The sequence below is a fragment of the Malurus melanocephalus genome, unplaced genomic scaffold (genome assembly GCF_030028575.1).
Source record: "Malurus melanocephalus ecotype Western Australia unplaced genomic scaffold, MMel_1.1 scaffold_1, whole genome shotgun sequence".
Taxonomy (NCBI): domain Eukaryota; kingdom Metazoa; phylum Chordata; class Aves; order Passeriformes; family Maluridae; genus Malurus; species Malurus melanocephalus.
The window spans coordinates 9,027,746-9,052,288 of NW_026623233.1; the positions used below are offsets into that span (position 1 = coordinate 9,027,746).

The window sequence follows — 24,543 nt, forward strand, 5'->3', positions numbered from 1 at the left end:
GCGGCGTCTCCTCAGCGCCTGCCCGCGGGGAGGGCGGCGGRCGCGGCTGCTCCGCGCTGTTCGCTGCCGGCGGCTCCTGCTCCCCGGGGGTCAGGGCGGCGGCAGAGGCGGGGGGCTCCGGGGCGCAGTACCGGCGGCGGAGGTGCACGTACTTGACGCCGGTGCCGGGCTCCTGGCGCACGGTCGCCACTGCGTTGACCAGCTCCTTGAAGCGGTGCCGAGCGGCGGCACGGCGGGCGGGCTCCGCGGGGTTCAGCCAGTCCCGGAAATGCTCCAGCAGCTCCGCGTTGCGCGCCCGCCCGCCCCGCTCCGCCAGGAACCGCACTACCGACTCCTGCTGCAGCTCCGCCGGCTCCGCCATCACCGCCGCTACCCCATCGCGCCGCTCCTCCTGCGCTACTGCCGCTGCCGGTGATGGTGGTGGTAGTTGTGGCGCGGGCGCGGCAGAGCCGCCGCTGCCCGAGCCCCTCCTCCCGGCGGCAGCATGCCCAGCAATCACTGCCTCGGCGGTAACACCAAGGCAACACCGCGCCGCCCTCCGGCCGGGAGGCGCCCGTCAGCAGCGCCCGCCTCGGCGGCGGAGCCGCGGTTGCATCCCCTCCCCGCGCTCCTCCCCGCGCTCCTCCCCGCCGCGTGTCTCTCCTCTTCGGCGGCAGCTTCGGCCGTGCGTTTCTCTCCCTTCTTTGCTCCCTATTTCCCTGCCTCGCCTGTCGGGGCTATGGCCGCTTCCGATGCCGGTCGGCACCCGGTGAGTCCCTTCCGCGGTGCGGGGAGTGGTTGGTGAGCAGCCCCTGCGCTGGGGGCGAGCCCAGCGCGGCCGAGGGGACGGAGSGGTCCGGCAGCGCCGGCACCAGGAGGGGAAGGAAGGCGGCTGTCACACCGTGCGAAGAGGTGGAAGTGCCACCTGTACATCGCTGCCCTCACTGCCGGGGACGGGGCACTGCCCGGGTCCGTGCCGGGCGCTGGTGAGGGCCGTTTCAGGGTAGGGGTCGGGTTAGCGGGGAGATAAAGGCTCTCTCCTCACGCTGTCTAGTTCCCAGAGCAGCCAGGCTTTCAGATAACCTGTTGAAGGAACGTGTTTTCAGATGTCACCCTTCTTAGCGCTCCCGCGGTGTATCGTGTATTTCAAGTTACTACTTGAAGTTGAATCTTGGCTACTGAAGAACTACTTTTGTGTAATGACAAAACTCGCAGCTTTGTGTTCTGAAACATTGAAACCATCCACACGCCAGTGTTGGAGCTTTAGTTCCCGTGGAGGGTAATTACTGTGCCTTTTGGTAGTAGTGGAAAACTCGGGGTTCAGGAAGAGTCACATTTGGTGTGTCCATGGGCACATTATTGTGGTGATGTGCGCCCTCGCGGCTGAGGGCCCGGCATCCTTCCCAGGGCCTCCGTGTAGCTGCCCGGAGCTGGCGGGACCCTCACCTCCTGCCTAACTACACATTGATTACTGTTCTCARGTTTTAGAGGCCAAATTTCAGTCACTTCTACAAGCCCAATAGCAAGCTAGTTTCGTGCTTGGACTGCTAGTCTGGTTCTGCAGGGGCTTATGCAGAGTGGTGCATGTAGTCTGAGACCTAGCTTTTGCTTTGGAATGGCATGGTGTTGTGCAGTTTTAGTCAGAAATCTGTGGCAAATGTAAAATGTAACTATTTTTTTTAAGTTTCTTTGTGAAAGAATTTTTAAATGGTACACTATCCTAGGCTATGATTTTTCTTTCATGCTGTTTTTAATGGTCAAGACAGCCATATATAAATCAAAACATTTGATTAAGTCAAGGAATCRTAGAATGGTTTGGGTTGGARGGGATCTAAAAAAAGATTGTCTGGTCCCAGCCCTACTCTGGGCAGTGACAGTTTTCACTAGACCAGGTTGCTCAGAGCCCTAACCAGTGTAATGAATCTGGCTTAATCCAGAAGCATTAGCTATGCTACCAATCTTTCAAAAAAGAGTTGACGTAAGGAAACAGATGTGATTTAGATCGATTAGGTGATCAACTAGGTAATACTTCTTTTGGAAGTAGTAAGAATGTGGGTATCATGTGGTCAGTTTTGTAAAATTAATTTCTCTGCATATTTGTTAGGCAACAGCACAGTGAAGCTGTATGAAGTGCTGACATTAGGGACAAACACCCGATGTCCTTGGAAAATTTCAGAAGGAAAAATGTAGGCTTCTGCTCCTCTATTAAGAGAATGCTTCAGTTCCTATAAGATGGAACAGGTTTACACAGTGATTCTACCATAAGGAAGGCTGAGGCATTGTCCTGATTGAGAGCTCGCTGCTTACTAGGTAGCAACAATTTACACACGGAGGCAAGGCAGTTTTATTTCTTTATTCTARTTTGTGCAAGGTGGGGAGCTAAGTCATAACCCACTTAACTACTGTTCTACTTTCTGTTGGTTGGTGGTTTTCTCAACTTGCTAAGTAGTCCACATTCCTAGTCTTTCTCTTCTTTTGCATTGATGGTCCATGAAGAGGTGGTCACAGTCACCTCCTACTAAAATTGCCCTTGGAGTTGATTCAGTTGGAGCTGGTTTCAGCACAGTTGCTGAGTTGGCTTTGTTAGTTTCTTTCTTGTATTGGAAATTCTGCCAAATGTCCTTGTGGCCTGTAAATTCTGCATTCTTTGTGTCCACTATCAGTAGCATATCCTTCTCCCTTAAACTTTGTTGATCTCCCCCAGGTCTGAGGTCATCGAGGCATGTCAAGCCCTAAACTTTAACAAGGCAATTCTACTGACAAAGTAATTTATCTTTCTAACACCTGGACATCARAAGGAAATAAATTTATTCCTGTGAGGGTTTTTTTGTTGGAGAGTTACTAATGGCAGTACAGCGGTTTTGAGGGTAGCCCAGCATGGCTGGGGTTTAGGCTGAGGGACAGGAAAGTGACAGTCCTCCCTTCTGCAGTCATGCTGAGCCTCTTRCACTGCCTTTTGGTGTGGAGGCTGAATGGTTTGTGTTAGAGGAACTGTTTTTTGTTAGTGGCAGTAGAGGTGCTTTGAGTATCAGACTGAGTAGCTAGAGTTCTTAGATGTGCAGCCGCTGTCTCAGATATACTTGTCTTTAAATGGACAGGATACTGACAGTTTTCAGTGTTTCTCAGCACTTTTTAATAGTAATTTTCTTCTGGTAGAATGCCTTGAGAAATTTTGTTTTCAGACATGCTTTGAATGTACATTTTTTTCTTTTTTTCTTGTCATATCTTTTCTTTAAATTGTTAATTTTGCATATGCGTTTTCCCTCATGTTAATCTAMAATGGAATTGCCTGATTATAGCAGATTAAAATGAGAGTTGGTGCAGTTAGTGCAGTGTAGTCTGTAGTCACACACAAGGAAGTGCTGTGCAAATCAAGAAGAGGATGAGTATTTGCTGTGAGGAGTTTCCATATCCTTTTATCTACAAGAATTCTGAGACTTGTATGCATACGTATTATGGAAGGTGCCACTTTTATAGACTTTTAACTGTTAAATTAAAAAAAATTCCTGCAGTTGACTCTATGTGGATTGGAAATACAGGAGAAAGAATAGCATGGACCTGTCACTGTTTATACTTCTGATATGTAATGTTTGTTTAAAAATACAGTTCATTTATATAAACCAAGATACTTCCTTTTTAGTCTTAAGCATTTTTAGTATGCTCACTGCCTTGATGTTGTAGTTCTGATGTTTGAAAAGGAGTTTGCATCTTTAGATATTTCTAATACAATAGATAATAATGTTATATCAGAGTTTTGGTGCATATAACGAGTGCAGATAATGTATTAGTTTACATAAATAGTAATTTCAGTTGGTTCTGTTTGATAACATACACCTTCTTCGGCCATGTTCTCTGTTTTGAATTCTGGTGCTTAAATTGTTTTTAGTACTTTTTTCTCATTTCTATGWGCAAACCAACTGTGGTCTATTTTCTCCCCACAGTTTTCAGCTTACATTTTCAGTTGTATTTGTCTGCTTTATCTCATTCATGTTTCATAGGATTGTTTGGTTCTTTGCTTGTTTGGTGGTGTATTGTTTTTGTTTTTGTTTTTTGGTTTTTTCCATTTTTGGGGGTTTTTTTTCTGGTTTTGGGTTCTTTCTTTTGCAAAATCTGGGCTTTATTTTAAGCCTGCAAATCGTCCTGTAAGGTAAATTTTAATTTTTTGTCAAATCATGGAGTAAAGATGATTTGACCGGTCTTTTTTTTCAAACTTTGGCTTTTCTTCGTTGGCTGTGAAATCATAAGGAACAGGTTCTAGCTTCCTAGTAGAATTAATTTGTTGCCAGTGTTAACTGATATTTTAAAACTTTTTCTGTAGCAAAATGATGGCTGTCGAACTTTACCCTTGTCTATGCATGTTGGRTTTGATAGTTTACCTGACCAACTGCTTAAGAAATCCATCAAGCAGGGCTTCTGCTTCAACATTCTTTGCATTGGTGAGTAGTATCTGAGTGCTTTAAGGCTTTAGAAGTATACYCATCTTAGGAAGTAACTGAAATTTAGATTGAGTTGTGTAAAACACTATAATTCCACCCCTTCCCCCAGTTTTGTTTATGTGTTCCATTCTTTGGTTTTGTATATAGCATTTTTGTAAACTGTTAAGACTAAAAAACATTYAAAATGGATGTCAGTCATTTATTCACTTATCAGAASCTTTTTGGATGCTTTTGAGTAAACRGGGCTTACACWCATAACAAAGAGTTTCAGGTGAAAAAAATTCTAAAATTCCAARGTGGTATTACTGAAGTGTTTCTATATTTATCAATTTTTTTTGCTCTAGTATTTTACCCTTATTCTTAAAAACCCTTTTGKTGAATCTCTGTTTTCACAGCTAGCTGCTTAGCTTTTTCGAATCTACAGGAAATTAGTTCACACTTTTAAAGAAACCAAAGTGTCAGGACACTGTTCTGCTYATTACTCATTATCTGGTAATTTTCCCTTATATGTAGGATTAAAAAAAGTAATATGTGTTATATGAATATGCGTGAATATATGTTTAGTGCTCATTAAAAGAATGAACGAATATATTTTGCATAGAGAAAACAGGTGAGAAGGTTTTGTGTATGCTTTCTGTGCTTATTATCTGTTTATTTGACATGCAAAATGTCTTCCCCTACCCTTCTCTTTACCTTTAGGGGAAACTGGAATTGGGAAATCAGCCTTGATGAGCAGTTTGTTTAACACCAATTTTGAGGACTCTCCATCAACACATTTTCTGCCAAGTGTACGACTTAGAGCCCAGAATTTTGAAATCCAGGAAAGTAATGTTCTTTTGAAGCTGACCTTTGTAAAAACAGTGGGATTTGGTGACCAGGTGAACAAAGCAGATAGGTAAGTACCCTCTTGTCACTGTTATGTGGAAGTTTTGGTCTTAATTGCAAGTTGATTTTTCTTTGGGCTTTGTAGTAAGTGGTTGTCATACATGTGTTCCAGATATATGGTTAACTCTTAGTGTGCCAAGATAAACATATTTTTTTTCTTGTGTAGGATATTATTTTATAAATCAAATGAACTCTCCCCCTTTCTTTATGATATAATCTTTTATAAATATATGTRCATTCAGTAGTTTCTTTTGGGTGGAGAAAAGCAGAGAGGTCAATGGGAAGGTTTTTAAACAACCAAGCAGATTATAAAGTACTGTAGATTATAAAGATTAGAGCTACAGGGTTTTTAATTATTTAATTATAACATGTTGAAGACCTTAAACTGGAAGTAACTTCATGTGGCTTTAAAAGGCCTTTGTTTTTTGTGTGGAACAGCTTAGTTTGAAGATGTAGAGGCAGCACATTGGTGTCTTTTGGAACATCTTTGGATTCTCTGATTTTGTGAATTGAAGATTTTACAGACTGAACTGTCTCATCAGATTCTGKTTTTTTCACCTTAATTGTAAAGAATGTATGCTATATGAGTACCTAAATGGTACTACTCATATAATAAAAGAAGATTAGAGTCACATTAAGATGTCACATTTAGATGTCACATTAAGATTATTAKGAGAACTATGGCTTATGATATGACCGCATGATAGCTACTGCTAGTGAATTGGACGAAGGAGATGCGAGTAGATACTGGTATAGCTATTAGAGGTTTTGATGTGTGGTATAGGAGGTGCCTTTTCTTTTAATTTTGTGTCTAACAGCTGCTTCTGGATTTTGATAGTATTTGATCTTGTTCATAAACTTGTAGTAGAAGAAATGTAGGGGTACGCTGCTTCTACATCTAGCAAAACTTTCTTTTGGAAAACACATTAGAATCTGGTTTTAAGTAGAATAAAGTATATTTAAACTGTACTTTGCATAAGTCAGATTTATATCATTTAACATTTCTAATTTTTGTTTTTGTCTATTGTTTAAGAGCTCTCTCATGTATAGTACTTCAGAAGATAAAGTTCATCCTGTTTCTTGGTACTATTAGTTGCATATTCTTTCTTTTCTTGTATTGTACCCAAGAGGTTGTTGTGTCTTCCCTATAACTAAGAGTTCTGCATTAGCATGACTTAATTGCAAAAATYAAAAAACATCACTTGGGAAGATTGGTTACAATCATAATTTTTGTAGCTTTTTTCACCAATGGTAGCTAGGAAATGTTTTGTCTGTGTTAGATGCACAATTCCATTTTGAGTAACTTTTCAKAAATTAGGATTAGTCTGTGCATGTAATTTTCTGCCCTCCTTGAACAGGCTGTTGACATGTAAAACAAAAATCCACAGAGCAATACAAGAGAATTCCCTTCTTAGTCTGTCTCTGTTTAGAAGTAGCTAATATCTGGTTGTTAAATTTTATTTCCTACAGCTATCTGCCAATAGTGGATTATATAGATGCTCAATTTGAAGCCTATCTCGAGGAAGAACTGAAAGTTATACGTTCTTTATTTAGCTACCATGATACTCGCATCCATGTCTGCCTCTATTTCATTTCACCTACAGGCCGTTCCCTAAAAAACATAGATTTGTTAACTATGAGAAGCCTAGACAGTAAGGTAAGACTTGGAAACAGTTCCAAGAATTTGTCTTASTTTCTTAAAGCATCTTGTAGCTTTTAGTTCCACTACCATCTTTCAGTTCTATATTGATGTGTTCGGTTCTGTAATATTTTTTTGTACTGGTATACTTTAAGTTCAGCATAAATGGGCTCTGCAAGCAGCTTGCAGTTCATCACTTGTTTATTTACAAGTCAAAAGGAGAGACACGGAGCAAGAACATTGAAAAATGAAGCACAATGTAGTTTAAAAAAATACTAAAAAAAAAGTAGAACCACACCAAATTTACTTTTATTAAACTGTAAACATCTTAGTSAGATTGGATAGGGTACCTTCCATAAATGCTGTAGTATTTCTAATTAAGCTTGTTTCTAGCTTYGGGACTCTGGAAAGTCGGCATATAAAAAGCTTGGCAGCACTGTGAAGATCTTTGTTTATAGGTAGCTAAGAGGCATGTGCCATGAACAGAGCACCCTGCCCATGTGGCTTTTTCTAAGATAGGCTGCCATAGTGTTTTAATACCTCGATTTGTTTAGAAAGCCTTAAAATAGCAGTTTCTTATGTGATTACTTGCATTTTCTAAATACTTAACTTTCTTCCTGTAATAGGGCTGTGTGAACTGGATGAAGCTAAATGTTTAACCTATTTTAAGAAACCTTATATTCTTTGGATTTAATTTGTTGAAATGTTGAGAAATTTGAAAACTTAAAGGGCATTTGCTGTGCCTTTARCCTTTTCCTTTGTACTTTCCTAGAGCCTGACTTGCTAAATTTTCTTTCTGCATTTTCTTGTTTGTGAGAAGTTTCCAAGATAACAAGGATAAAATCTTCTGTCTAGTCTATATTGCTTGTTGATAAGCATATTTGGGATTTTTATTTTGTTTGTGGATGTATTTTGCATTTTGAAATTCTCAATAGCAGGGAGAAAGTGGAGGAAAAGTGTGGTGGTACAAAGGTAGGGGAGAGCAGGATCACTTCTACGTGCTRTGTTTTTGGTTTCTAGGTTGTGCCCTCTCTTTATTGAATTTGATTTCAAGCAGTGTTTCTTCAAAAGAAAAGGATAGAGATCCTTGAGTCCCAGCATCTTGAGAAAATACTTCCATCAGGATRAACCAAAAATAATCTTTCTTTGGGGGATTTTGGCTTCTAGCCACCTACTGCAAATATGTTTAGTTCTGCTTTAGCATAGAGAGAGCATGAACCACATGTGTGTCTGTTGTTTTATCTGTTTGCAATGAATTCTTCTTTCTGACCTTACTACAGAAATATCCATATACATTCAGAAAGACTTATATGCTTTAACTGTAGTTTAGTATCCATCTTGTTGTGGTACATGTTTGTGGTGCTTTTAGTACTACATTCTCCTAGTGGCAGTTAAGAGCTCAGAATTTCCCCGGATGTGGGAGTCCCTGGTTSCATTCACTGAGTACAAGATTCCATAAAGAGAAGATGGCAGAGCCACATGCATCCATCAAATGTGTAAATCTATGTCAAAAGCTGTCTTCAGTTTTTTCCAAAATCCACTACAGTGTACACTGTGTGCTTTTGTTATGGTCTGCTGCTACAAAACAATACCAGATTACACAGCTCCGAGGTAGAGAGGGTTCTTGGAATAGATTAGGTTTATCCKGTACTCTGTAGTCCTGGGAGAAAAAAACAAAGTATCTGTGGTTAATTTATTTTTATATGTTATGCATTGGATGACTAGCTAAGAATTTGGACTCGAACATTTAGACATTAAAAAATCCTGTAGTTTTGCTTAGGATGGCATCCCTACAGACCAGCCAGGTTTTATTCACAGATAAAGTGAATCTTTTCCTGTACCCTTTCTTGCTGGAAATAGTGATTATTCAACTACGAGCTGTGCAGTTCTAATTCATTCTCTCAGAATTGTATTAAGTCAGTAAAGTACATGAGTGTACTTTGTGGRGATTTAGTCTGGGTTTTWTCCCYTCMRRAAWWAWYYTYMRRAWTTTTTAKATTGATTCATGGAGATACTATTGCTTGATAAATCAACTTGCTCTTGCAAYTAATAATRATTTCAAATAAATATATTTCTTTTCCTTCTTTGTTGCTTATCTAAAGCCAGTGTAAATCTTACACTTTTTAGTTTTAATRCAATGGTGGTGATTTAATGTCAATRTTSACAGYTGTAATCACAGTATCTGATGATTTTGCTTTTTACTGTTCTCCTCGGTAGACTTTCTCTGCTGTTTGTTTTCYAAGAAATTGTTTCYTGATTARTAAGTTYTTGAAAAACTTTGATGTTGAAAAGAGAGTAGAGGTTGATTTAATTCTGAGGACTCTGTGTTCCATCCATTTTTAGACCTATATTACAGAAAACCTAAATTGATGTCCCTCAGCTAATTTGATTGAAGATGTGAATTACTCCTAGCTGTACCAGATTGTTTATACAGTTCTAAATGAGTTCAGTTACTAAAAAAATATATTCCATAATTTTATTTGATTATAGATGTTTTACCCCATATGTGCTTAGGTTGTGTATGCAATTAAGGACTGTCATCATGTAATCTTAGAAGTCATATTGAAGAGTTGGCTTGCTTCTTTTTCTTTTGGACATTTTGCTTAAGACAGAAAGCTTATTTGGCAAATAGCCATTCTGAATCTGTTCTTGATATTTAGGCATTTCCATTCAGACAGAATATTCATAAGAATAGAAAGTGTATGCATTTTTTTGCTTTTTTTTCCGTCTCGTTTTTTTGTATCTGTGATCAAGGAACTCTGTAAAACTTCATCTTCTGAAGTCTGGAAGAATTATTTATATTGTTCTTTCAAAATATTTGGATATTGGCATTCATTATTTGTGTTTAGCTCTGAAAGACATATATTTTGGGAGCAGTAATAGTATTTGTAAGAAAAAAAATTGGCATCTACTGCATTCCAAGTTACTGCCATAACTATTTTAGGAAATAGGGCAGTTTAATAGAACAGAATTTTAAGTTCTGAGTAGTTAGTGTAAAGACTGGTAAGCAAATCCTTTAGCCTTTGTYATTCCTCTGCTCACGTCAGATACTTGAGAAACTGTGCTGCAGTGGTGAGGTGAAGAAGATGTAGCTGAAAGGAACCCAAGGRTGAGACTGTGGGGTAGGCAGGGTTTGGTAGCCAGCTTCCTTTTCTTTGTGCATTTAAACTGTTAGCTTTCTTTTAACACCTGAACTATGTCTCCTGCTGCTATAAACTAAAATAATCTATTTTTTAGCAGAGAGATAAATACTTAATGACATTKAGTTAGTAAGTAGGCATTGCTTTCTTTTGAGTACTTCTTTATATGAGACCTCCTTGCTTGTTCTTAGAATCAATTACTTTTAAGGGAGTGTATTAAATAATTGGTTGCTAATTTGTTAAATGATGCCCATGAGAATATTTTTCATTGTTTGTGAAACTTTAATATCAATTGATGGAAAAGTTTGGACTGCTGGGAAAGTTTTAAACAGCTTATTAGAAAACAATTGTCTTTACAAAAATTGCCACCTCAAAATTGAAGTYTCACACATTTCATACAATTTATGTCATTAATAGGTGAACATTATACCAGTTATAGGCAAAGCAGACAGCATTTCTAAAACTGAGCTACAAGAGTTCAAGAAGAAAATAATGACTGAATTAGTTAGTAATGGCATCCAGATATACCAGTTTCCTACTGATGATGAAACCGTTTCTGAAATGAATACCATCACAAATGTAAGTAAATGACAAAAATACTCTATTKCAGTACTAGAGCATCATTCTCTAATGCTGAGAAATGTCATTGCTTTCACCATTATCTTGAAGTTATAAGTTTGCATGTCATGAGTTTGTTTATTTTTGTCTCTCCTTAAAAAACTTTTATGTGTTGGTTTTTTCTTCCATACTTGCAAATCTCCCTGTCCCTCTGCTGTTGATATCTATAACAGAAAAGAAGTTCTCATGCATAAATGTTTTTCCTAATTTCTGGATAATTAATATATAATTACTGTTATAAATGGACGGATTGCTCTTTTCCTCAACAAATACATTTTTACATCTGTTAGAGAAGGTATTTAGGTGCCTCATGTCTACAGTTTTCTCTGGTCTTCATCATAGCAAGTCTCCCATCTGCTTTTTTTCTTTTATAAAGTACTTTCTTTTGAAATTAGCACAGATTTTCTCTGGGACTGAAAAAGTCTGGTTTATTTTAACTTGTRTAATAACTCTGCCTTATTTTCTGTTGCCTTTTCAGATTCTGGGGGTGCTGCCAGCTTTCAGCTAAGGTTGTGAAATTAGATTGCTTTGTCCTTGAGCACTCTGTATTTGCTGCTCACTGGCATATGATGTGTGTACCRGGGTTTGAAAGTAGGGGGCAGGAGCCAGGGTGCTGGAGCCCATGGCTCTGCAGTTCCACTCTCTGTTACCTGGCCAGGCAGTGAAAGTGTACAGCTGTCGGTCAGTAATAGGTCCTTTTGCTATGGGGAAAGCTGGTGGTTTGTTACTTGCCRCTTCCATGCTCTGCTAGTGATTAATTTTCCAGGTAATGGTGTTTATTTGGTCAGTTGTTGTGGGACAGCATGCAGATGGTCAGTGCCCAGCTTGGTTTTGTGCCAAGCCCACAGCAGCAACCACACCACAGGTTCCAGCCTGTGATCGTCAAATGAGCGTTATTGGGATATGAGCTCCGGCTGAATGTGAGTCGGGTTCTAGAGCGGTTTTCTGTTTGGGGCTGACACTTCCCAGTGCAGTTCAGGATGTAGTTGGCTGCCTTTGCCATTGGGGCAGACCTGCTGAGTCAGGATGTCTTATTCTGCGAAGTACCTTTCCAGATTGTTGGCCCCAACTGAGGCAGGGACTTACTCCTCCTGATGTGCAGGACTTAGCACTGCTCTCATTTCCAGTTCATGAGRTGCCTATTGGCCCATTTCTCCAGCTGAGCTGGCAGCACACCCATCTGGGTCTATCAACCTCTCGTTCTGCTTTTATTGTAGTTTGATTTTTTTTATCAGTAGATACTGCCAGCTGCTCATCTCCTAAGAGTGGTTTCCAGTTTGCAACTGTCTGTTGGCTTTTTCTGAAATGGAKTTTTCTTCCATAATTTATTTCTGAAGTGTTTTTCTGTTTTAACATAAAAATGCTGACAGATAAGACTTTATTGATATGACTCTTAACAGGGTCATTTGCCATTTGCCGTGGTAGGAAGCATGGAAAAGGTGAAAATTGGAAACAAAATGGTGAGAGCTCGTCAGTACCCTTGGGGTATTGTAAAAGGTAAAGGAATTCTTCAAAATATTTTTATGAGATTTTTGTTATTGTTGAGGTATGAAATTCACCAATAATACAAGGGGCTGTTTCACTTATGCCAGGCAGATTATATTTTGGATCAACAATTCAAGGAGTTTAGCAGTTAATACTAGAGGCATGCGCARTCTGGTTGTTCCATCCACACTGATGCATCCTTGAAATCAGATGTGTGTGATTTGGTTAAGGTTAGTGTGGTGGCAGTGTCTTTAGCACTACCAGATTTCAAACATTTGTGATTGTCAGTAAAGAAAAAGGTTAAAAAGATGTGTTGTTGTTCAGCTTAAACAGGAAATCAGGAGGTGTTGAAATAGTTCACCAGTACTTACAGTTCTTTGTTATTTCAGTGTGTATATTAGAAGTCGTAAAGAAGTATAAGAGGTATCATAAACAAGATACTTTTTCCTAGAAATAGGTTTAGTGAACAAARTAAGTGATATTGTTTAAAATGTATTTTGGCTATTTTGCTGCTTCTGCATAACAAAACCTTTTTTTCACTGATAGTGGAAAATGAAAGCCACTGTGACACTGTAAAGCTTCGCAGGATGCTTTGCACAAATATGGAAGACTTAAGAGAGAAGACTTGTGCATATTACGAGTTGTACAGACGCTGCAGACTGGAAAAGTTGGGTTGCAAAGATGTTGGCCCTGAGAACGAGCCAGTCAGGTAAAGGACTAAATGTGCAGCACTTGCTTTCAGCATCCATTCAYTTCACATTAACCCAATGCAGAGCAGGGTTCATGCATAAAATAGGTTTTCCAAGAAGAAAAGAGATTGTTGTTTTTTTTAAATTGAGGGATGTAGCTGTTCATTCAGTTATTTTTGTGGAGAAGTATATGGGTTTTAGTGAACATTGTTTAAAGTGTTGCAAACCAGCAGTTGTATTTTTGAAATCTTTCCCTTCTGTAATAAACCTGAGGATTTTATTTTTTTTCTCAGGAAGTATGTCTGTTTTCTTCAGGTACATGTACTTTATTAATTTTAAAATTGTTTTTATTATATAATAGCATTATGTTTTACTTCTCTATTAAGAATGTCTCATTCTGAATAATGAGACCTGGTTGGACTCCAGGTTCRGAAGGAACTGAAGCAAAAACTTYTACAAAATAAGTGGTTTCACTGTTRACTTCTCACATKATCTACCATAATAACAAATGTCTTAGCATTTTCAYGTCAAGAAATCTCTTGCTAGAGGGTAGGGAGTTAAAAGATGATTCCAAAGGAAAGTTAAGCAGAGGTTTATAGATGATCAGTTATTTCATGTAGTAAAGCTGCTTCCTGCAGGAAGCATATAAAATTTCTGTATCCAATTTGTATAGCCTTTTATTTCCAATTCTGTTGTCTCTCTCTTCCAGCATGCTTTGTTTTTTTCATACATGGGACTGTACTTTAATTGGTCAGAGTCCTGATGGGGAAGAGCTGATGCTTCACGAGTTGTTCAAGCCTTCGTGGTTTAGCCAAGCACTGTTAATGCATTGTCATGGTGGGAAATGCTGACTTAAACCAGGCATGAAAACAGAATAAGGCTTTGCATTAAAAACAGTTTTGCATTATTTGGACCAAGGCACATTTGGATTAGTTCATTTAGATGATCTTGAGCTGACCTTGAATCAGTTTTCTCTTGACATTTCTCTCGACTAACAAGAAGGGAATACGTTTTTTTTTCATAAAAAGAGAGCCAAAGGCAAAGAAGGTTTAAACCCAAATGAAATTAACCATGGAGTTTTCATTTGGTTTAAGTTTACAAACCTGTGTTAACAGCTGATGTCTTGTTATCCTTGTCTGGGAAAGACTTTTTTTAGAGGTTTTTTAGAGGTTTTTTTAGAGGCTCATGGCAACATTGACTTCAGTACTTTTGGCTTTTCCGAAGCTGGACTTCATGATGTACAGCCATCTCAGGATAAGAGCTAAATTATAAAAACCATCATCCATTGAAGTGTTTTCTTCTGAAAACACAGGAATTATCTTTGTAAAAACTCCTGCACAGTTTGTTAACAGCCGGAAGTGTCAGGTTCACATCAGAAACTCCTAATATTTTATATTTCAAAGCTGGTTTAGAAGTTGTTTGCTTCTTGGATATACAGAAGAGCTGAGTTCTCTCTGGTRTGTAGTTTTTATGTCTGGCCCACTAGATGTCAGTTTTATTGAGAGATTTTTGGCAAGAAAGTATGCTTGTCAATTAGTTTTGGTAAGTCAGATATGTTGAAAATGTCAYTGTTTTGGAAGGATGAGAATAGATATTCCAGAATAATCTGGAAAAATAATTTTTTTTTCCAGATTTACAGCAACAGGAAGAGATAAATAAGACTGGAATGGCTGTCATCAGTAATGTGGCATAGTGAGATCTGRAAGAGAAGGTGTTTGGTGTTTTGGGAGACACATTTTATGATACCATAAAAAAGGAAGAGTATTTAGAGGATCTGTATGCAGATGAATGCAGCCTTACCCAGAAGGTGTTTTACCAAATTACTGAGAAAACAACAAAAAGCATCATCCTCAGTAGTGTGATAGAAAATATCTTTTTACATAGAGGACATTCAGTGCTTCCCCGTTTGCTGACTTGTACATTTAAATAGCTTTCAGAATAGGGACTRTCCAGTTGTTTTAGGCAAAAGTGTGTTATTGTCATCCTTCTTGTCCTTAAAGATGTTTACAATATATATACATAGATTCTAAGAGCTGTTGTTTTACAGTATAATTTATATTGCATAGCAATATATGTCTGAAGATTAAAAATTCATGCTAGTTGTGTAAATAACGATCAAAACACATGTTGAGAAGTTGTATTTTTTGCCTGTGATGTAGCTGTCTACATATTAAATTTGGTAATAATGTGAATTTAGAAAACCGTTGCTAGACTTGAATAATTGGCTGTTTGTAGCATTTGAACACTGACATTTGAGTAGCTAACATGCCCTGCCTTTTGGCATGTTGTGAAGAAGCTACCTGTGATGTTCCTGTAACACTCTTTCAGATTTAGAAGTAGGGCAGTAGTTTATTCATCCAAAATTTTATGCCACTGGAAAGCAAAACCAATAATTCTTGGATGTTCAGCTACCTTGTGAGATAGGTTGTGGGCAGACATCTGTAAAGGCTTTCACTCTTATAYGTGAAAAAACATGTTGGCAAGTTTTGCTTTATTTTATGGGAGATGTAAAAAGRAATGGTTTCAGGACACAACAGCAAAATATATTTGCATCTTTATTACTAGGTGTGAGAAGGGAAAATAAAGGTGGTCTGAAGTGACTGTCATGTGCACACTTTTTAAAACATCTATCCCCTAATCGTGTTTTTTTGGTGAAGCTGTTTCATAATAACTTTTTAATTTGTTWATTTGTAATTGCATTCTAAGAATGAAGTAGTGCAGTCAATGGATGGCAGAGTATTTAGGGTGTGGSTTATACATTTTATRCAGTATCTGTTGGATATAAAATTCRGGAAGTGGATTTTTWATAACTTTTTCCTRCTTAAAATTGGGATTTGCATTTCTTTGTTGTTGAAAAGTAAAGATAAGCTTTTGTATGTGTAGGCAGATGGTCAGATGGTTCTGCCTTTTCGATGGTCCAGTTATGTCTATTAGGAACATGAATTCCTAGTTTCAGGTCATTCTCAGTGAGAGATAATTGCTGGGATGTTTTGAGTGGTATAATTTGGAATAGTTGAAAACAGAAATCTAGACCTCAAGAGTGTTTCAACAAACTTCTAGGTATACACATAAACCTAGTTAGCTTAGGTGTTTGCAAGGGAGGAAAGGATTGCCTGTGTTCTGAAGTTGGACATTTTATTATGTCCATTTTCAGTTTAAATTGTTGCCTATGGGGATGCTGTTTCGAAAGGAGAAAACTGATAGACCAGGGTCTGTTGAATAAAGCTGAAGATAGATATTCARGCCATATGCTTGCATATTCGGATTCACTGATGTTATTCATTCTCTGGGTTAGTTGTTTTTCTGTCATCATAATTACAATTTGTTCTTTATCATAATTGCAATTAAAAATCATTGTAACATAAGCATCTCGGTTTCTCAATATGTGAGGAATCATATATTCCATGCTTTATTCCTCCCTGAAACTGGGATATTCAGACCTTGCAGTTCTTGATCTKGAAACATTTTTCAGTCTGTTTCGAAAATGATGACAGAAGGCCAGGAAGGGTTCAGTGATACAAGTTTATGTGTAGAGGAAGGTWGAAATGACTTTTGTTGTCTTTCCTAAGAAAAGAAACCTTGCATTTGAAAGGCTATTTGACTTTTYCCTTAAGATGTCACTTGGCAATGCAGTTCATCTGACCAGCTGCAGACATTTGCATTTGAGCTAAATATTTCACTTGTTTTAGGGTGAGATTGGAAGGACTGGGTTAAGATTTGGTGAACTATGTTTCCCTCCTTCCCGAAACTSTTGAAACCAGAGTGTTTGGGTTAATGTGTTGCTGATACGCTAAATGCAGAAAAGGAAATTTTGGGTTWGTTCTGTCTTTGTGATTTCCAGAACAGTTCAGTCCAGTGGGAGGGAGTATTTAATGGAATTATAGAATGGTTGGGGTTAAAAAGGACTTCAAAGACCATCTATTTCCAATCCATCTACCATGGACAGAGACATCTTCTACTAGACCAGGTTGCTCAGAGCCCCATCCAGCCTGGCCTTGAACATTTTGAGGGATGGGGCATCCATAAGCACTCACAGTAAAATAAAAAAAAATGCACTTTTATTTCTCCTTTCTACATGTAATTTGATTACTTACTGAGTCCAGTGTCTTCAAAGTTATTCTTTTATAAATTTCAAGATGAAATTGCTTTTACCTGAGAAAGTAACCTAGACTGGGTCTAAAGATGTCTGCATAAAGAAATGAAGGTGTGATTACAGCATGTTAACTTGGTCTAGCACTTGCTCTGGCAGCTTTATTGTACTCAAAAGTGGCATGTTATCTTGCAGARCTGACACTGGGTGCAGAGGTGTGTATATTGTGAGATTGCTAGCACTTGAAAAATCTGTGCTGTAGCTTCATTGTCTAAACTTAGAGATAGTGTGAATTAATACATCTGTGTGAAAACCATGCCCTTGTTTCATGTGGTAGACAGAATTTAGAATTTCAGGATGACCTAAATTACTTTACAATTGATTAAAAGCCCCCAAAACAAACCCAAACACAAAAGATAATTGTTCTGAATTTATTTTGTTGCCATGTAGTGCTCAATAAGATAGGAGGACTGCTCTGACCTTGATATCTTAAAAACATTGTCTGCTTGTGTAATTTCAAGATGTTTCTTCTCTCTCTTTAGATATTTTGAATACAAATAAGAAATTTTAGGATTGGGAAACTGCCCAGTCATAAATTTAAATACAGAAGAGAGCTGTTTAGGCTTAGTGTTGCTCTAAATAATTAACTCTTTAGATCTCTTGTTAAGTTTAAATGGTTTAAATAGAAACAGTAAAATATAGGACAAAAACTGGTATATAAGCATGAATATGTAYTAAAAGTATAAATAAAAATTAAATACTTGATATACATACCTATATATTTTACATCAGCAAGGCATGATTTAYCTGGCAAAGGACAGTAACTCATGTAAGCTGAGAAGGGCTGACTAGTCAGCACTTAGGAAGTGTTGGAAGTGATGAAAGGTGTAAGAGAACAGCCCCARAAAAGAGCTAGAACATTATCCATGGTTTGATCCGTTCTTAAACCTGACGTTGTGGAAGACAATGGACAGATGCTTTTGAGTTTCCAATAGGTATTGACACAGCTGTGATCCACCAGTTCTGCTTTCTGGARTCATGTGACTTAGAGAAGTTTGTAAATGTTTTAATAGAAGAACTTAAGCAGGTTTGCTTTCCAAAGCCAGTTTGGTGTGTGAGGTACATTTGTGTACAAGCTCTGTTCATTTTTCCTTGAAAAGCAGAACACTTCTTGCCAGCACTGCCTGGCAGTAGTAATGTAGACCCTGAAAACGTCAAACCTCTAGCAGTTTATTCATATGAATAATTTTTTAGCGTATTTTAATTTGCCATGATATGCTATGACATGAAAGAAGTATCTCGATTTCAAGTACCTGTTGTTTGTAGGAAAGAAAAATTATCTTGTGTACTGAAAAGAGAAAGGAGGCATAGATTAAAAGGTAAAGAAATGTTTGATTTACTTGACAACTTGCTCTGTTGCCAGATATCTGCTCAATGATCTCAATTAATTTACTCCTTCTATATAATTTCAAATGTAAGTATGGTATATATACAGTATATTTGCTTCTGAAAGAGAGGGTTCAGGAGAAGACAAGCAGCCTTGAGGTTTTGGCTGTTGCATGTTGGAAAGTAACMCTGTCTTTTGGATGTTGAACTACTTAGGAAATTGTAGCTACTCCATATTAATGTAATTCTGTCATATTTAAATTTTAACATGACATAAAGAGAATGCTATATATTTTGAAGATCCCATTATTTTCTTTCATTTTCATATAGGAACAGTCAGCTTTTTATTGTGTTAATAGTMCACATTAATTATTTTTTCTCACATTAATTATTTTCTTATGGTCCTACTTTAAGACTGAGGTTTCACAGTGCAGAAATTTTTGTTAATTTCAGTGTCTTGGTAGTAAGCACCTTAAAGAAGAAGCTTATGCATGTTGGAATCAGAAAGGTATAAAACAAGTCTTTAGAATATGAGATGCCTAAAGTGTTGTATTTACTTTGAAATGTAAATTGCCCAGGTGCTGTTAGCATATAAATAATTTTACTCAGGGTTGTTTATGTAAATAAAAAGTAGAAAGATAAGATGCTTGCTTCTGTTTAGGTTTCTTTTATGAATCTTTTTGTGGGAAGCTGTAGAAATTAATGTTTCAGATGAGTATTAATTGTTWAAATAAATGTCTAGATTGTTGGTTTTCCACACTGAATAAAGCAGCATGCTGGGGAGTTGCTTACTTTTTTGAACTTCAGTCTGCAGGAAGTCTTTGAGGCAAAGAGGCTCGAGTTCTTCCTTGAAATGGAAAGAAAAGAAGAGGAGATTAAACAACGATTTGTGCAGAGAGTGAATGAGAAAGCAGCAATGTTGGAAGAGGCAGAGCAGCAGGCAAGCATGCCTGTCTATCTTGAGTTTGTTTTCTGAGATTTGGAGCAGCTAAGTTCTTAACAAAATCACTGGTTGATATTTATAATTTCCTAATATTTTGAGGACAGTAATGGTTTAAATCGAAAGCAGTTTACACAGCAAACAAGAGAATACGTGTTATGAGGAGCAGCTGAGGGAGCTGGGGTTGTTTAGCCTGAAGTAAAGGTTCAGGGGAGATTTTATTGGTCTCTGCAACTACCTGAAAAAAATAGTGTAGTGAGTTTGGAGTTCATTTCTTCTCCCAAGTAGTAAGTGATGAGAAGAAATGGACTTAAAGTTGTGTCAAGGAAGGTTTAGAGTGAATGTTAGGAAAATGTATTCACTGAAAGGGTTGTCAAGCATTGGAGAACAGGCTGTGCAGGGAAGTAGTGAGTCACAACACCTGAAGGTATTTAAAAGATGAGTACATGTGGCATTTGGGGACATGGTTTAGTGGTGGAGTGGGCAGTRGTGGGTTAACAGTTGTATTTCATTATCTTAAAGGTCTTTCTATGAGTAAATGATTCTGTGATTCTATAAATGGCGCTCTTTTATTTGGAAGGTGGGAGCTTATGATCTAAAAGCTTGGGTGGATAGTGGGTACATGTCTATAGAGTAGGAGTTGATATGGTGAAATAAGAGACTGGTGAATATAGTGGTTGTGATGTTTTGTCTTCTCTAGCAGTGTGCTGAGACACATTGGTATGCCATAACACTGTAGGTGCTTTTTGTGCATAGAAAACATTTTTGCTCTGTAGAAAACAAGATTTTAGGGAAAAATACTATGGGTGGTTTTTTTTCAGAGTGGCMTGTGTGTTTTTGCCTGATTTCCAGTTTCAGTTATTAAATCTAAGATGAACCCTTATGCTGAGAGGTTTGAAAGTGTGTATGCCTGGTGCTTTGCTGATTTGTTTCGGTTCTAGTTTCAAAAATCTCATCTATTCCCAGCTGCCTTAAGACTATTTGAAGATGTGGAGTATTAATTGGAAGTATTGTTGAAGATTTAGTCCTGTCAAGCTGGACTAGCAAGATAGGATCTTCTCATCTACTTTCTGCCAGACTCTTAYCGTGGTCATGCATATTTATATTCAAACACCAGCTTTGATTGAAATGAGAAACCTGTGTATTTTTATTGACATTCTTGTCTTTACCTCAGTCCCCCAGAAAAACTGTAGCAGTTTTTTTGAGGTGTTCRGGTGCATGTTTTAAATAAGAAGGTGTCTTAATATTTGTTTTCTAAATCTGTTAAGACCCCCATGCTACTTACGGAGGAAAAAAGCTCAGATTCAGTTCTTTCCGGTATGGGGCAATCCAATTGGAAGAATGCTTGGCCATGTTCAAAGCAGCTTCTTCAACGTCTTACACAGTGTCTGTGCTACCCTTTGGTATGATTTATACCAAGTGGTTTGTGAGCTYTGTATATTGCAGAATTATGGATTTTAGTTTTCCAAGTTCCTGGTGTGGGAAAGTGATCATGCAGTCACTTCTAAAGAACATTTGTCATGTACTCTTGCTACTGTATTTGTATCTGGAAACTAAAGAAAACCAGGATTTTCTGTTGTACTTCAGATTTCTTTCACATCCTTCATTTAGAGGAAACCTGTAGGTGCCCCCAYAAAATTTGTCAGCTCTGCTGTGTAAAACAGGCACACTGTTACATTTATAGTCTTAGTTGATTCTTAGTTTCTTCTTTACAAAAGCAGGATTCTAGGAGAATTTGTGTGGGGGAGAAATGGGAGATAAGGAAAGATGGAATGAAATACCCTTTTGTTGTCACACACATCTTCACAGTAGGTTTAAACTGGTTGAAATACATCAGGAAACTAAAATGCATTAATATGTCAAAAGAACAATCAAAGCACAATTACTATAGAAAAGTAGTTMGCTTCTTGCAGCCCACCAGTAACTCCCCAATCTGACTTACTTTGTACTTATTAATATTTAAATCTAATCAATACACGCTTCCCCACTTGATTTTAGGGAACTATATTCTGCTTGACAGATCTTGATTTAATCCRTCTGTTGTTAATGGGCTCATCTCTAAAGGCCTCCTTATTTGTGATGCAGTAAACTTACAGTAAAATAAAATGTAGTAGGAAATCTTGTATTCACTTGGTGGTTTCCATGTTTCCCACCTGTACTTTGAGTGTAATAGCCTGGATCAGGAAAACAGTCTGATAAAAGTTACTATTTTTCTGTATTGTTGTTTTTTAGTCTTTAACAGTTTAGGGAAATAACTRCAATTTCTAATGACTGTTAACACAATTGGAGATAGGTTTTACTGTTTATTTGCAGAGGGTTTTTATATTGTGATATCACCACCTTGTGTTGCTAGTTGGAAATGTTATTTTTTTGTGCTTTCTTTAAATAGGTACTGACTAAATTTGAGCATCTTATGCTTATGCATCAAGAAGAGGAGCTGAAATTAGAAGAAAAGAAAAAGCTTCTAGAAGATGAAATAGTTCAGTTTACTGAGAAGAAAGCTATCACTGAATTGATTCAGTCACAAATGTCTGTCTCTACCCGTATTGTTAGTTTGAAGACACAAGAACTCCAAAAAGTAAGTGCTGGTGCTTGTCATCAGAGGCAGCAATGAAAAAATTCTTCACATGCACTTTTATAACTGAAATTTCAGTAATCTTTTGGAAAAGACAGAAACATGCTCTGTTCTATGATAAGAAGACAGATGTAAAATACCCTCATGCTTGGATTTACTTTTAGAGTAAGTGCTGTATGTTGTATGAGCATTGTTTTGTCTTTCTTTTCTTTTTTCCATGAAAGAACCAAGATTTTCAACTTGAAGTCCAGTGCTTTCATGTCAGWGATGAAGGAGCTATGAATGTTGGAGAACAGAGCGAGAGAGAGAGTGAGAAGGAGGAGTTAGAAATTCACCCAGGGAAATCCAGGCATAGTATTTGATTGCAGCRCTCAGGTTTTGAATGCAGGATATGTTAATGGTTTTATGAAGCAGTCTGACTGCTGTTGTCCCATATTAGATGTGTCTTCCTAGTACAGATTTTTGAGAGAAGAAATTGATAAAATTGGCAGTAAAAATACATGAAGTGCAGAATATGACCCAATAAAGATTTTACTTCCTTCCCACCCACCCTTTCTTTCTTTCACCACTCTCAAAAGACAAACTTGAATAAATTGTGAAAATTCAGAAATACATTCCAAAGTAGTCTCCAGAATAGCTTGCCCAACTGATTTATATAAAAACCATTGAATTAAATACTCATTAAATTAAATTKACTTAAATGTTTCTCTCCTCCAAAYCCAGAAGTCAATTAACTTTCTCRTTTTCTTTCCTGGTAGGTTACAAATTTGCTGCAGATAACATTTCATTAATTAATAACTTCCTGCAGTTGAAAACAAATTTTTTTGGTTCTGAATTTATTTATAATTGCTAGATTATTAAGAACTTTAGAAGTTAGATGATATCCACAGAACTTTGGAAGTTAGATGATATCTACAGATATCATCAAGCTTTGACATTTTTGGGGTATGTGCTAGAAGCCTAATTTTGCCAAAATTTATTGCAATTCAACTACTGTTACTAAATTCCTTTTCCTAGATTTCTTTTTTTATGGATTTACATATGAAAGTGGAATTCTTGGTAACAGAAGTCATTATTTGCACTATATGAGTAACTCTCAACTTCAGAATATTTTTAGATTTGTTTCCTCTGGTTTAGTTTTATTTCTTCAAAGTATGTTAACTTTATATGCTTGTTGTGGTTTTTCAGTTCCAGCTTTATGTAATACTGATGACAGAAGACACAATACTGATAATTTCTCTTGAGGRAGCAATGATTCATAGTGTGCTTTTGAAGGTATAGGAGTTTTAGTTTCTAACTAAAGTGGCAAATATCCCTTGATGCTGCATTCTGCAAAAGAATAACTTTTAAGTATGGTCTGTGCACATGCGGTTGGTGATTACTGTCATTGTCTTCACAGGCTTTATGTTACAGCTCTGCCTTGATTCCTGTTTGCCTTTACATAAATTTGGTCAGCTGGCTTTAATTTTAAATGCATTGTGCCAAAGAAGGTGTCCSTGCCATAAACAGTTCCATTCAGACTGTGAATGGTGTAATACAAAAGYATTCAGTGAATATATCCACTACAGGCTTCCTGAAGAGTACTTTTCAAATGGTATTGTTAGTCCATTAAGTGGCATTTAATACAACTATTGGCATAGTTGGACCATTTACTGATTTTGCTGACAGATTTTTGTTTACAGACTTTTATGTACAAGCAGTGTTCTAAATTTAAGATACAGTTTTGTAATCAAAATTTAACRAGATATTTTTGCAGTCCTGTACTGTTGCAGGATAGTTTATCTGATATGACTAACTTAGTATATAAAGTACCTATATGTGATGTTTGTGAGTAGTCAGTTACAGCTGAAGATTTACAAAAACTATTAACTGTGAAAGCTCCAGGCTGGATAAAACAAGTTCTAAGTGCTTTGTATGTTTTCAATAGCCACGATAACTAATGGGAARCTGTAAGAGGTACAGTTCTCTGGAGTTGTGTGACTGTTTAAAAATGAAATACTAACTTGATGGAAATAAAATACATTGGTTTTGCTTAAGTATTGCTCTTGTTCTGCTTCCTATGCCTATGTGTTATTAAAAAGGAGTAAGATTTTGCATTTAACTGAAACATACAAAGGTTTTATGTCTGTTTTAAATATCTTAAGTCAATTAATGATTGGAAAACATAGGTGATTTGTGTGAAATGTACAAGAAGGGCMGTGTGACTTGTAATAAACTTGTCGTAAAYCATTGTACTTACCWTATAGTGATGGAATATCTCAAATTGKAAGAAAACCATAAGGAGWTGGAAGAGACCYTTAAGGTTCATTGACTCCAKCTCYCTGCTCCTTGCAGGACTAMCAAAMAATCCAAGCAAGCCATGACTAAGAACATTGTCCAGACACTCCTTGAACTCTGACAGACTTGGTGYCRTGATCACTGCCCTGGGGAGCTCTTCACTGACCAACCTGGCCTATTTTACTTGCACAGTGATGCATTCCATATAATTTTAAAGGCGTGAAATGGACCTTAAAGATCATCCTGTCCCACAGTGCCTGCCATGGGCAAGATCACCTTCCATTACACCAGGCTGCTCAATGCCTCATCCAACATGGTTTTGAACATTGCAGGGGATGGGACATCCACAACCTCCCTGGGCAATATGTTACACTCCTTACCACCCTCACAGTGAAGAATTTCTT

The 24,543-nt window shown here is 37.6% G+C and overlaps 2 protein-coding genes across 2 annotated transcripts in view; one reads left to right on the forward strand and one right to left on the reverse strand.

Moving 5' to 3' along the window:
* SOWAHC (sosondowah ankyrin repeat domain family member C) overlaps positions 1-361 on the reverse strand; it is a 4,015-nt gene extending 3,654 nt beyond the window's left edge. Inside the window, exon 1 of the mRNA XM_057386400.1 lies at positions 2-361. Within this exon, the coding sequence (XP_057242383.1) occupies positions 2-361 (360 nt within the window). The remainder of the gene's footprint in view (position 1) is intronic.
* A 116-nt stretch (positions 362-477) lies between these two features.
* On the forward strand, positions 478-23,696 carry SEPTIN10 (septin 10). Its single transcript, XM_057363774.1, is given in 12 exon segments — positions 478-508; positions 511-591; positions 593-748; positions 4,298-4,415; positions 5,115-5,310; positions 6,771-6,957; positions 10,497-10,658; positions 12,098-12,194; positions 12,729-12,891; positions 19,155-19,287; positions 21,677-21,865; positions 22,087-23,696. Coding segments are annotated over 12 exon segments (1,644 nt in total). The 5' UTR covers positions 478-484; the 3' UTR covers positions 22,225-23,696.
* Positions 23,697-24,543: the final 847 nt, after the last annotated feature.